At 35.3% G+C, this 14,967-nt stretch overlaps 2 protein-coding genes and 1 long non-coding RNA gene across 3 annotated transcripts; 1 reads left to right on the forward strand and 2 right to left on the reverse strand.

The window, feature by feature from the left end:
* Window positions 1-2,567: 2,567 nt before the first annotated feature.
* Window positions 2,568-3,888, reverse strand: LOC131941109 (uncharacterized). The gene is made up of 3 exons (XR_009386611.1): window positions 3,828-3,888; window positions 2,977-3,220; window positions 2,568-2,687 (listed from the first exon to the last, which is right to left on the reverse strand). It is a non-coding gene; the product is annotated as an uncharacterized LOC131941109 (long non-coding RNA).
* A 1,594-nt stretch (window positions 3,889-5,482) lies between these two features.
* LOC131941094 (putative PE-PGRS family protein PE_PGRS46) lies at window positions 5,483-14,371 on the forward strand. Its single transcript, XM_059300091.1, has 6 exons — window positions 5,483-5,528; window positions 5,789-6,032; window positions 8,547-8,885; window positions 11,887-11,990; window positions 13,661-14,006; window positions 14,256-14,371. Exons 2-6 carry the CDS (start codon window positions 5,792-5,794, stop codon window positions 14,273-14,275), a joined length of 1,050 nt encoding a protein of 349 aa, XP_059156074.1. The 5' UTR covers window positions 5,483-5,528; window positions 5,789-5,791; the 3' UTR covers window positions 14,276-14,371.
* On the reverse strand, window positions 8,254-9,467 carry LOC131941071 (uncharacterized). Its single transcript, XM_059300056.1, has 3 exons — window positions 9,383-9,467; window positions 8,569-8,887; window positions 8,254-8,366 (listed from the first exon to the last, which is right to left on the reverse strand). Exons 2-3 carry the CDS (start codon window positions 8,882-8,884, stop codon window positions 8,347-8,349), a joined length of 336 nt encoding a protein of 111 aa, XP_059156039.1. The 5' UTR covers window positions 8,885-8,887; window positions 9,383-9,467; the 3' UTR covers window positions 8,254-8,346.
* Window positions 14,372-14,967: the final 596 nt, after the last annotated feature.

Here is a 14,967-nt window from a genome sequence, read left to right on the forward strand (position 1 = left end):
CTTTATTTATTTTTTATTGATAAAACAAAGCATGGATATTATTGTAAATTTAGTTTGTATGGGTGTTTAGTCTCATCTTGCTATTTGTTCTGTGTGTGTTTGTAGCCTCTGTGTGTGTATGTTTGTAGCCTCAGTGTGTGTATTTTTTATGTTTATATGATTCAAATGTTCAATTTCGTTTACCGAAGATCTTTAGAAGTTGAAAGAATCCTACTTGTAGGTTACGATACTAATACATAATACTTCATCTACCTACCTGAAACAGTACCCAAGCTACGTATGAACACATTACATACCCAGACAGACACAAACACAAATACAGACAAGATTACAAATTGGAATTAATCCAACTAATGAAGTTTTAGACATCGAATTTATTATTTCTATATTTGTCCCTTTACATTAATTCCCCCTATACTCTGTAAACAACAAAGTAAAAATAAGTCGGACGAAAAAAAGTCTAGTTTCCCAGAAATGCGTAATGGAAAAATTCGCGTTCAGAAAAATGCGCAAAGATTGAAGTGCGCACACACAAAAAGGCACAAAGAGCAATGTCCGCACTCATAAAAATACGCAGACAGAAAAATGCGACCACAGAAATTGAGCACATGAAAAAATTCACATTGAAAAAATTCAACACACAGATAGCTTAGCAATGAGAAGTATACAATGTGTGTATGTGTGTATTTATTCGTACTTGTGGAGAATGTATACATATAAAGATATATTTCATACCCATGTATTTAAATTTTTGCAAATTAATAAATACGGCCACATTTCCTAACATCCACAGAAACAAAAATTGTTTAAAATTTTCCGATCAGACATATTTTGACCGCTGGGGTCTGATATTGATTGAGATAGAAATGTGTATGAATTTCCCCTTTCAGGCATAACGATCTCTTGCGCAGATGCAGTAGAGTTATATGTAATAGAAATGTGTTGCTCGTCGTTTATTTTCTTAAACCTATTTTACGAAATCCAAATTTAATCGAACTACTGTCATTCGATTTGCAGTTTATATCGTGTTATAGTTAGTACTGTAAACAATTTACTGAGAGTCTCCAGTTTTTAGGTCAGTTATTAAATGGAGTTTTGTAAATGTTTTGATGTATGTAGTGTTCACACGTATTAAAAATAAAATAACACTATTTTAATAAAACAATTATACTGTAATTAAATAGGTTTAGTAAAATTCCGCTTAATTTCTTCTACCAAGAAAAGAAAGTAATCACACAACACACAGTATTATCAGCTTTCAGCTTAATTGCTATTCACGCAGTGACAGTGACTCACAATATATATATATATATATATATATATATATATATATATATATATATATATATATATATATATATATGGTTCCATGACAAATGATCTCAGGACAAATGATCTCAGACAAAATATCTCAGACAAAATATCTCACGGACAAATGATCTCAGGACAAATGATCTCAGGACAAATGATCTCAAGGACAAATGATCTCACGGACAAAAGATACCAGGACAAAATATATCAGGACAAATGATATCATGGACTAATGATCTATATATATATATAAATATATATATATATATATATATATATATATATATATATATATATATATATATATATATATATATATATATATATATATTTTTTATATATATATATATATATATATATATATATATATATATATATATATATATATATATATATATATATATTGGCTCAGACCTGCCTCCCCCCCTCCCCCACACACATACCAAACACGTCCCATTAACTCCTCCCTTGATACGCTACTGTATTGAGTTTCTTCAAAGTTTTACAATTTCTTCTCCCTCTATATGAGTATACTCTTCGCCTCTGTCTTTGGTGTCTCTACAGTGAAAAAACTTCTCTAAAGTATTAAATGTTCAATGTTATTGTGATTGCCTCGTAAATCTGTCATTCTGTCGTTCCATTGTGAGTTGTTATCTTATTGTTTACATTTTTTTAGAACCGTTGACTAACGTATACGAGGTAGAAGCTTTTCGACAAAGATCAATTGCGGTTGTGTGATTATATTCAGATTTTTTTCCAGGCATCTCTTCGGGGGGGGGGGGGGGGCGAAAAAAGTCTACCTCTCCCCCTCCCCCGAACGAAATGAAATTTATATAATTTATATAGAAAATATATACTTTTAACAGTGTCCGCCCCCCCCCTCCAGAAGAAAGTCTACCGCCCACCCCCCCCCCCCCCCGAAAATTTCAAGTGCCCCTCGGAGAAAAAAGTCTGGAAGAAACACTGATTATATTTAATGTACCACCACTCAATTAAACTCATGTTTTGTAAATCTACCCCAAAAAGAAACTAAAAACATACCCTGTTTATACTGTATAAGCATAATATTACATAGTAATTATAAGTTGTGTTTTGATTGTTAATGATTCATTTTATAGTTACCATTTTAAAATATTAAACAATGATGAACTTTTAAAATTTTCTATAAGAAAATGAGATTCTTTACTAGAGTCTTGTTTTGAAAAATTAATTCAATTTAAAAGACACACAAAAATAAACAAACAACAGATGGTAGTTTTTTTTAATTTTTTATTGTGGACTCAAGACATAAATATTAAACTGGGACAGTGCGAATTTAATATTGCAACGGTTGTCTAGTATGTTGTTTCCATACGTTTAATAATAGAGGCCTTTGTCTGAAAGTAAACAAACACAATCAATAATTAATATTTTAATATTAGCTAAATTTGTGTTTTCTCTAAGCGAATAATCCAAACCATAAAAAATATATTTGATCGTGCATACATATTTTTAAAATTAGCTAACAAAATTATAAAAGATAGCAATACAATAATGTTAATAGTTGCCTAGACAAATTGTAGTATTTCTTTTTATCAAGTTAATAAAGCTCTGACAAATAAATGTATATTATAAAACAAATAGGCTGCTACTGTTTGAGAAAGTAAAGCTCAATGAACTACTTACAAATAGGGAGACCATATCCGTATCCAAGACCTCCCCATCCGAGTCTGCCCAGTCCCCAACCTCCAAGACCGCCGTATCCAAGACCGCCGAATCCAAGACCGCCGAATCCAAGCCCACCGAATCCAAGCCCACCATATCCAAGCCCACCGAGTCCTCCAAAACCAAGACCACCATAGAAGGAAGCTTGGGCGCTCATGGAGAGCACAGCGAGGGCAAGAACGGCAAACACGAGTTGGTTCATGGTCTGTAGAAATAAAAATGTGTCGTTAAATTTGCAATTAAAGTAATTAGTTGATTATGACTTTTTACCGCAGGTGTGGAAACTACTTTTTTAATTAATAGATAAATATAATGGAGTTATTCGTATATATTTACCAAGATAGAATTTAAGCAAGTTAAAGTGACCTGCTCAATATATTGATCTACAACTGAGACATGTACCATGGCTGTTGTCATGTCAGACTTTACAGTATATAAATAGTTACGACCTAGTCAGTATTACACTTACCACCCTGACAGTCCTATGCTTACAACCTTAACTTTCTTATACTTATAACTATGACAGCCCTACACTTACAACTACGACAGTCCTACACTTACAACTACAACAGTCCTACACTTACAACTACGATAGTCCTACACTTACAACTACGACAGTCCTACACTTACAACTACAACAGTCCTACACTTACAACTACGACAGTCCTACACTTACAACTACGATATCCTACACTTACAACTACGATAGTCCTACACTTACATCTACGATAGTCCTACACTAAAGAACCCCTACACTTACGACCATGACAGTCCTACACTAAAGAACCCCTACACTTACGACCTACACTTACTAGTGAGGGCTTGATGCAAGCAGCAGGCTAGCTGAGCGGGTTGAACGTAACGATGGACATGACCTGCCCTTGTGTTACAAGTTCCATTTAAACCCTCGCTACTAGCCTGTGGCTATTGGACTGACAGGTCAAGATTTCATGAAATGACAGCTCATACATTTTCACATAATTATTGATGTTTGATGTACACATTGGCTGCTAACTGGTACATTTTGTTATTTTCTAGAAGCTTCGTTTGATCTATGGAGTGAAATATTTTACCATGGGGCAAGTACGAAGTTTTTAAAGTAATTTCAATTAGTAAAACTTTTATCAAATTGGACATTTTTAAAAATGTGTCCAGCAAAAATAGAGGCGTCGACTTAAAGACGATTGGTTGGTACAGGAGGAACTAAGTGCTGGCGTACTCAGTACCTGATCTGTTACCTGTGCTATCGCCATCTTCATCTTCATCATAATGTGCTTCGCTTTAGATTAAAAAGATTTCAAACAAAAAACACGGTATTTTATAAGAAAAATGAAAACATTATTTTACAAAATAAGTGTAGTTCATTTTAAGTTAATTTTATGTTTACTTAATATGCTAACTGAATAATCTAACGATCTTAATTTTAATATATCAGATTTAAAAAATGACTTGTTTGTGTTATAAAATACGGAGTATTTTAAAAGCAACAGATATATTTTAAAATTCTATTTATTATTTATCTATTTGTTTGCACAACGAAATAGGTCTATCAGCATAAACATGTAGTCCAGAAACACTAAACACATTTGGTAAATCAAGGGGTGTTACATGTTTTTACAGCTTTGAATAGACAATTTGTAAGTTATTAAGGGTATAAAAATGTGTTATATTTGAAGACAAATCTGCTGTTTCAAGATACAGTGAGATAGGCTAGCGCCTATGTGGTGTAAGCAATTAGTAATTGGGTGTCGGGTTTAAACACACCAATACAATTTTAAGAACGTAAACCTGTCGTAATGGTGTAAGCATGAGGCAACATGAGCTTAGCAGATGTAGCTGAACGTGAGTACTGAGTCTAATTGAATTTTGTCGGTCCATGGAGTGAAGGTGGGGGGACGGACTAACTTCCTTAAAACTTCCCCCCTGTACACGCCACGGACTGTGGTTCGATAATAACGTACTGAGTTGCGTGGTTTGTGTACAAGAAATAAATATAGGCCTAAACCTAACCCTAACCCTATTAAGGTCACTGCGTATGCGCAGAACTATTGAGTTTCGTATCTTCCGCCGACCAGATGGAGAAACTGGGGCGAAAAACCATTTTCCGAGTAGTCACTTCGATAAATTATTTTAGATGTTCATTTTCTTGTCATTTTTTCATGTTTGGCAATGTAACAATTGACTTATTGTGCAATGTATTTAATTTTTTTTTAAATTTCTGGGAAGTTGTCCCGAGGTTGAAAGTTAAAATGCGGTTGTCACTCGTATACGCCCCTGATTAATTAGCTCCACTAATTAATTAACTCCTAATTACGTCCATCAAAACTATTAGAAAAGTGTAATTTCCCAGGCTAAACTTCCTGAAATAAGAATTACCTGCTGTCAAGAGATGCCCCGGGTCATGTCAAGTTTGACCTGACCAGGTAGGCCTGGGGTATAAAAAGACGGCTGTACCTGAGCTGGGTATCGTCATCGCTTGCTACCTGCCAGCTGCCCTCGAGCTAACTGCCCGCGTGAGTTGACCAACACTTGACTAGAATTCTTGCTTAGTACTTTTATGTTAATTATACTACATTCGAGCATTTCGATCGTAATAAATTATATATATATATATATATATATATATATATATATATAATTTTATTATATTGATAAACTTCAATCAACCAATACGCATAAGCTAAAACAAAAACGCTGTTTTTATAGTTGTCGTATATTTTAAAAGATAATTTTGTACAAAGTGATGCATTTTTATTGATTTATTTATTTCCAGAAAATGAACCAACTCGTGTTTGCCGTTCTTGCCCTCGCTGTGCTCTCCATGAGCGCCCAAGCTTCCTTCTATGGTGGTCTTGGTTTTGGAGGACTCGGTGGGCTTGGATATGGTGGGCTTGGATTCGGTGGGCTTGGATTCGGTGGGTTTGGATACGGCGGTCTTGGATACGGCGGTCTTGGAGGTTGGGGACTGGGCAGACTCGGATGGGGAGGTCTTGGATACGGATATGGTCTCCCATTTTGTAAGTTGTTCATTGAGCTTTACTTTCTCCAAAAAAATAATTTAAAATATACAAGCACACATTTTTAGCTACTAATAATGAATATTTAATTACATTTTGTTAATTATTTAACAAATCACGATAACAGAACTGCTAGAAACACTACTAGGCAAGTTCAGATAAAGACATAAAATTTTTGTATACTTAACTATGTTTTGTCTATTTGTATATGATCTAAACAAGATATATCCGGTAACGAGATGTAATAAAGTATACAAATTGCAATTACCACGGGATGCTTAACATTAAAATAAATACGTATTTTAAAAAATTAATTGTTCAAATATTAAAACATGCTTGAACTTATTGTTTTGATATTTCAGACAAAGGCCTCTACTACTAAACACGATGCTGTCTGGGCCTGTTAATCTACGATACTGATCTGAACATTTTTATTTTTTTAAGTTTGACGTTTTCGTAACTTTTCAAGAATAAAGTTTTGAAAAACGTCAAACTGTATACGACTTATTATTGTTTTTGTGCATGGTTTTTGTTTATTGTTGTTGAATTATTGAAAGTTAGTCTGTTTATTGAGATAAAAATGAAAGTTAAGACAAACGTTTTTCTGTTTGTTGTGATAAAATTATTGAAAGTTCGTCCAATGTTTTTCAACACTGTGCTTACAAAACTTCAGAACTTATTAGGTGCAACAAAATGCCATGACTCAATAAAATAAGTCTCTTGGTTTGACAGAGCTATTGCGCTAAGGTTATGTAACAGCTGTTTCGGACTTCAAGACAAAGCTGTCCTCTCCATGTCTCCAACCATGGTGTAACGTTCAAGCCTTTGCATAAACTCGATACGGAATATTTTGAAAACTGATAGACTTAAAAAATCAATATCGTTTTATTTTGGAATCTAGAGTCAAATGAAATTGAATGAGCTGTATACATGTAAGGTCTATGTGTGGGATGGTGAAACTAAACTAAACATTGAACACGCTAAATCTGTACTTAGTGATTGATGGGGGAATGTCACCCATCAGATTACACGCTTGACTTGATGTGGTAGAGAATCTGCGTGTCTCATCATTAGACCAGGTCATGACTCCATTTAATTATCTTAATTAGGGATGGACGAAATGCAAAAGGTATGCTTTTCCCCTATGGGTTCTGTATGTCATATAATTTATTTAAAAACAATAATCCGGATTTTAAAATTGTAAGTAAAATTTTTTGAAAAGATGTTCAAGGCTGTTTTAGAGCATATACTCTAAAAGATATTTAAATTTAAGGCATGACTAGTGTTTTGGAACTAAATATAAACTTGACACAAGGTGTAAAAGGAAAGGAAATGTTGAATATAAATCTTGGCTGACCATTTTCCTATCGCGATAGTTGCTACATAAGTTGCTGATTATCACCGGTTAAAGGGCTTAGGTTATTTTGTACATGGTGACCATTCTGTCTGACATTAGAGTTACAAGTTGTTGATGATGAGTAGATACAAGATGCTGTGATCAGTACTCACAATTACTTGATGAGACACACTGTTCCGATATGGGAAGCTTTATTGTGTTAGACTCATTGGTCTCATTAGCACATTAATTATACCATGAGGCTAACTATACACAGATGGTGTAAATCTTCATTAAGACATTTTAAGCCAAGCCTGATTTTACTTGTATACAGTTCACACTCCAGTATCGGTACATTATAAAGGTGACGAGTATGGTGTTTTGGTGACGTTTATGGTGTTTTGGTGACGTTTATGGTGTTTTGGTGACGTTTATGGTGTTTTGGTGACGTTTATGGTGTTTTGGTGACGTTTATTGTGTTTTGGTGACGATTATTGTGTCTTGACCAGGGGTTGACTGGCAGTGTCCAAGAGGCCCGGGAAATTTTTCAAATTTAAATTTTCATTTAAATCCAAATCACAATGAATGTTAACCCTTTGTGTGAAGCAATAGAAATGGTATAAATGAAGTAATACAAACATTAAAAAAAAATAACAGCACCAACAGGCCTTTTACAGTACCATTCCTGGGGGCCCCGGGGGAATTTTCGAGGTAGGTCGGCGGGCCGGTCCACCCCTGATCTTGACTGAAAAAATGTTTCACCGTAAATTAATATAAGTAGCCCGTCCTGCTTGATATATAAAACAAACAATGCAACAATTATTCTTTCTCTCTTCTATGTTAAAGTTTGAACTACACAAAAATGATGCAAACAAAGACACAATATTTAATAAAAATAATTTATTTATAGTTCAACATATGGACGAGTTACGAAGTTGTCTATAACGTTTTAACACGGACTTTGCTTGACTCCACAAGTTAATAGTAAAGTCCTTTTCCTGTGAGAAATATAAAATTAAATTTATTTAAAGTGTGATTTTGAAATTACTTTAGCAAATATAATAGAATTATAAATATTATAGATACGTGAGCTTTATCAGGTTATTGTTTATTTTAATTTAAAAAGTTACTAAAAACAATTTATAATGGTTTTCGAATGTTATTATAAAAACCACAAGCCATGCCCAACACCAAACGTACCGATTATTCCCCCGTAGAGACCACCGTATCCAAGACCGCCCAATCCACCGAGTCCTCCGAATCCACCGCCGAATCCACCAATACCGCCGAATCCACCAATACCGCCGAATCCACCAATACCGCCGAATCCGCCGATTCCACCGAATCCACCAATACCACCGAATCCACCGCCGAATCCACCGAGTCCACCGAATCCAAGACCTCCGTATCCAAGTCCACCAAGTCCACCAAGACCACCAAGACCTCCATAGAAGCTGGCTTGGGCGTTCATGGCAAGAACGGCGAGGGCGAGAACGGCGAATACGATTTTGTTCATGGTCTGGAAAATTTAAGAAATATTCTGAAACTTATTCTGAAACTTTCCTGCGCTCAGTAATGCATTAATACATTAAGGCATTAATACATTAAGGCTTACAGATAAGAATTAGAAATACATGGAAATTTAAATTAAAAAATTAAAATCGTAGTAAAATTATATATATATATATATATATATATATATATATATATATATATATATATATATATATATATATATTTATTTATTTATTTATTTATTTATTTATTTATTTATTTATTTATTTATTTATTTATTTATTTATTTATTTATTTATTTATTTATTTATTTATTTATTCATTTATTTATTTATATTTATAAATATCATATTTTATTTTTATTTCCGGAATCATTTACAATGACTTCAATCAGAAATGTAAAGACTTAATCTCTCAAAGCTAAAAAAGATTGACTATAAAAAAAATTGATGTATATCTTAAACAGAAAAAAAAGCAGAAAAGGCCAGAATCAACTTACGAGAGTGTGGGCTACAGGCTTCACGTTAAAGACAGAAGTGTATCCGTGTGTAACCCGTGTGGCTATTTATACTGTTGTAGCCCATGATGAGGGAACTACAGCTGCCGGCCAGTCCATCAGTGATCAGCCTTGTGTAGCCCCAGGCCTGTGGTTTGACAGACGGATGTTCACAAAAAGTTCATTAGAAAGATCTTTCATGAATTTTTTTTAAAAAGTTCAGTGGTGTTTTAGTGAAAAGATTAATTACTAGTTAGGAAAAACATTGAATGTGTCAAAAGTTTTTAAGTTTCCGATCACTCGTGCTCAATTTTTAAAATATGAAGGAAGTCTTGAGGCGATTTGATGGTAGCATCCGATGCTCAAGGTGGCTACTAATTAGACTAATTGGCTAAACTAATTAGAAGAATATTTGTATAGACTTGTATAATGACTATGGAATGTTAATTAATTAAAATATATTGCAAGCTTTTTTCCCCCCAATGACAATGGATACAGTAAAAGTAAAAAGAAAATTTGGTAATGAAATTTTTAAAACACCACTACCACCACTGTCCTTAAACTACTACCCCGGCCACCTTATTATTACACTAGTTCTTCCTGAGTGATGTAATTTTTGTTTGTTAAGACTAGGGGTAAGGAAGGGGTGGGTTAATACCGAATATTTTAGTTGAAAACGAACATATTTGTCACCTTTTTAAAACTAATTTTACCAATGTTCACATATTTTCACACCCCTATTATTATTATCACACACGATCATTACCACCTCCTTACACCACTACCACATCCCTTACACCACTACCATCACTATTCCCTTACACCATTACCATCACTATTCCCTTACACCACTACCATCACTATTTCCTTACACAACTACCATCACTACCACCTCCCTTACACCACTACCATCACTATTTCCTTAATTCCACTACCATCACTATTCCCTTACACCACTACCATCACTACCACCGCCCTTACACCACTACCAACACTTCTACCGCCCTTACACTACTACCACCTCCCTTACACCACAATTCCCTTACACCACTACCAACACTATTCCCTTACACCACTACCATCACTACCATCACCACCATCACTACCATCACTATTCCCTTACACCACTACCATCACTACCATCTCCCTTACACCACTATTTCTTTACACCACTACCATCACTATTTCCTTACACCACTACCATCACTACCATCTCCCTTACACCACTATTTCTTTACACCACTACCATCACTATTTCCTTACACCACTACCATCACTACCATCTCCCTTACACCACTACCATCACTATCATCACTATTCCCTTACACCACTACCATCCCTATCCCCTTACACTACTACCATCACTACCATCCCTATTCCCTTACACCACTACCATCACTAACATCACCACCTGCCTTACAGCAATAGGCCTACTATCACTACCACCTCCCGTACACCACTACCACCACCCTTACACCACTGCCACCTTCCTTACACCACTACCATCACTATTCCCTTACACCACTACCATCACTACCACCTCCCTTACACCACTACCATCACTATTCCTTACACCACTACCATCCCTATTCCCTTACACCACTACCATCACTATTCCTTACACCACTACCATCACTACCACCTCCCTTACACCACTACCATCACTACCACCTCCCTTACACCACTACCACCACTACCACCTCCCTTACACCACTACCACCACTACCATCACTATTTCCTTACACCACTACCACATCCCTTACACCACTACCATCGCTATTCCCTCCCTTACACCACTATCATCATTACCACTTCCCTTACATTCCCTTAAACCACTAACTTAACTACCACCTTTCTTACAATACTACCACCTCCCGTATACCACTACCACCACCCTTACACCACCACCATCACTACCACCACCCTTACACCACTACCACCTTCCTTACACCACTACCACCGCCCTTACACTACTACCAATTTACTTCATTTAACACCACCCATTTTACCAATTTATTTCTTCATCATCTTTCACTTTTTTAACGACCATTATTTTACCAATTTATTTCATTAACCCCACCCATTTTACCCCATCCAATTATCTTAAACTTTTCTATAATTGTAAACTGATCGATTAAATCTATATTGTCTACCTTGAGAGCCAACATAAGACTCGAACCCACACCTTTCAGATGAAATAGAACCAGCTAACATCTAATCGTCTTGGCTATCCTGCTACATACAAACATGCCAAAATTTATTATTATGAGTGAATAACTTTGACACTTGTATGATTTGCCGATTAATGCACCACCTATTTATTTATCTATAATCGTAAACTAATTAATGATACCAAAAGATTTTTTAAAAGTAATATACGTAAATTAAAATAAATATTTTACTTCAATATTTTGGCTTAGTTTGATCGACTAAATCGGTCTATTTTATAACTGATGCAAAATTCAAAATTATTTGGCTTGAAGTAAACATTGGCATTATTTTCTCAGACCACAAAGATGGCTTCAATTGGAGAAAATGGCACAAGACAAAGGACTCTGGAGATCTTTGGTTGGCGGCCCATACCCCAACAGGGATGAAGGGCAGCGATGATGTGATTCTAACCGTGGTAGACAGTGTCTGCCGTCCTAAAGTTGCTGGGATGTCTTGACCGACCTAGTTGCACCAAGAGAACTTCAGAACGTTTTTGGATAACAAATTTCTACCAGTACCAGCCTTCATGTTATCTTTTATTTTCTTTAAAGTCTATCAGTTTCTTTCAGACGTATTATCGGGAGGAGGGGTGGTAGGGACATTCCCGCCTGGACGAAATAGAAAAAATATAATTTATAAACAAAATACATGCATTTTAAAATTTTTAGCGCTCCCCCCACTCAATTCCAGCAGCAATGTCTGAAAGAAACCCTGCAACCTATGCAAGCTAACATCTAACAGAAGGAAAGTTGATGCTTTTTTTGTTACATCCATCAAATGATGGTGAAATAAAGTATTTATAAGATTGTAACGTTTAAAATTTGTAGAACCTTTATTTCATTCATTTACTTTTTTTCTTTTTCAAAAGAAGGCGGAACCTGTATCAACATCCTTGCCAGTATCAACGCTTTTATCAAAATTTAAGACCCATTTTTTCTGCTTTCATGTCTAGTCAGCAGTCAGGGGTTACAACTCCTGGTGGTCATTATGATGTTATTTACCAAGTGTTCTCCCTTGCCAGTATCAACATCTGTAACGTTTAAAACTTGTAGAATCTATATTTTATTCATTAACTTTTTTTACAGGCGGAACCTGTATCAACATCCCTGCTAGTATCAAAAACCTGACCAGTAGAATCCCTTTTATCAACGTCCCTGCCTTATCAACATCTGTAACAATATCTCTGCCAATATCAACACTTGCGTCAATATACCTGTCCGTTTCGACACCTGTATCAACATCCTTGTCAGTATCAACACTTTTATTAATATATTATCAACACCTGTATCAGCATACATTCGTTTGTTTGCGTGTGTGTATGTGTGAATGTGTGTGTGTCTTATGAAATGTATCTGCCTTAGGCCATAAACGCAAAACAAAATAAAACTATAGTTCCAAAAATAACATTATAACTATTATTTCTCCCAGTTATAAAATAATTTGGTTATATAATGTATAATTAAAAATGCGAATAGGTAAAAATATTGCAAATACATAGTATGTAAATTAACCAAATTCAGTAACTCATTATTTGTTTTATATGTATGATTAGTTGCATGATTGATTTCACGAAAACAAATGCATCATGTAAAATAAATCAAGAAAATATGACAGGTAAAAATGTCAATTGATCGTTAATTAATATTTTTATTTTAATTAAACTAGGTAATTGGTTCAGCGTCAAAACACCAGAGTTGTGTAACGTGGAGCTTTCCGGCTGTCATCCATAGGCCTAGAGCTAGAGTTGCTTCCCTGTCGCTATCTCAGACAAAAATGGTATAAAAGGGAAGTCATCCAGTGACCAAACACCGCCATCACAACCAGCAAGACTGCTAGACACATCTGTCCTACACAGTAGTCAAACCTAAACTTTCGTGAGTATTTTTATTTTTCACAAACATGCTTTGAAAAATGGATTTTAATATTGGACTTTATAGCAATATACACATGAAAGTAATTTAAAGTGTAAAGAAGTACGCTTTATTTTCGTTAGAGTTTTTAAAAAAGAAATTTTCAAACTTAAGTTCAGGAGCACATTAATTAATGTAGGGTTTCCCAATTCTGTTTCAGACCATGAACAAAATCGTATTCGCCGTTCTCGCCCTCGCCGTTCTTGCCATGAACGCCCAAGCCAGCTTCTATGGTGGTCTTGGTGGTCTTGGTGGACTTGGTGGACTTGGATACGGAGGTCTTGGATTCGGTGGAATCGGCGGTGGATTCGGTGGTATCGGTGGATTCGGCGGTATCGGTGGATTCGGTGGAATCGGCGGTGGATTCGGCGGTATTGGCGGATTCGGCGGTATTGGTGGATTTGGCGGTGGATTCGGTGGAATCGGCGGATTCGGTGGAATCGGTGGATTCGGCGGTCTTGGTGGATTCGGCGGTCTTGGCGGCTATGGCAGACTTGGATTAATCGGTAGGTTTTTTAAACGTTCACACTAGGCGGCAGTAGGATGTTGTATTCTGTGTGTTGTACTGTAATGTGTTGTACTGTAATGTGTTGTACTGTAATGTGTTGTACTGTAATGTATTGCTGTTCTTTACTTACATCAGAAATATGCCTCTACATGTAACATTCCTGCAATCTAGAACATACATTAAAGTAATATTTTATTAAAATATTTTAAAGTACGCTAATAATAACACAATTTATTTATTTTTACAGGTAAAGGCCTTTACTACTAAAGTGCTTGACCCTAACGTCTGCTTACTGATGGAACTCCTTGAAGAAAGAGCCGTCTGTTTGTCTAAATCATTGCGCAATAAATATTTACAAAATTATGTTTGATTTTTTTTATATATGACTAGTATGAAAGACGTGCTTAAAATATGACATCAACATCACTTTCTGCTCAACTTTCGTTATATGGGATGTTTATAGGATGGGGATACACATTTAAATTGCTTGATTAGCGAAGTTTGCTGGATTATTTTTAGTCAGTGGTGTGATACATACTGGATCAATTATTTTAACAATTCTGATCTTTCCACCCAACTCTAGATTTGATGAATCATTGACCGCCTCGCTGCGAAATAACAGTAGTTGACTGCTTGACTGGCAAACAAATACACACATAAAGTTACAAGCATAGAAACTGTAGAGTAAATTTTGACTTTAAAATTTCAAATTTCAAATTTTAAGCATTATTCAGCAATTCAGTATTCGCAGCAAAGAAATATAAACACAAAAAGTACAATAGGAATATCATTATTGAAAACTACACTTCTAGATAAAATTCCTAGCATTCCTGAATATATGCGCAATGATTAACAACTGTCAGCTGAAGGATAGATCTTCCAGAGAAAATTGAGATGGATTGGCCACACACTCAGGAAGCCTGTAAAAAGACAGGCCCTCACGTGGAATCCATAGGGCA

Source organism: Physella acuta, unplaced genomic scaffold (assembly GCF_028476545.2).
Source record: "Physella acuta isolate Inbredline_101_S28 unplaced genomic scaffold, ASM2847654v3 ptg000345l, whole genome shotgun sequence".
NCBI classification, from domain to species: Eukaryota; Metazoa; Mollusca; class Gastropoda; family Physidae; genus Physella; species Physella acuta.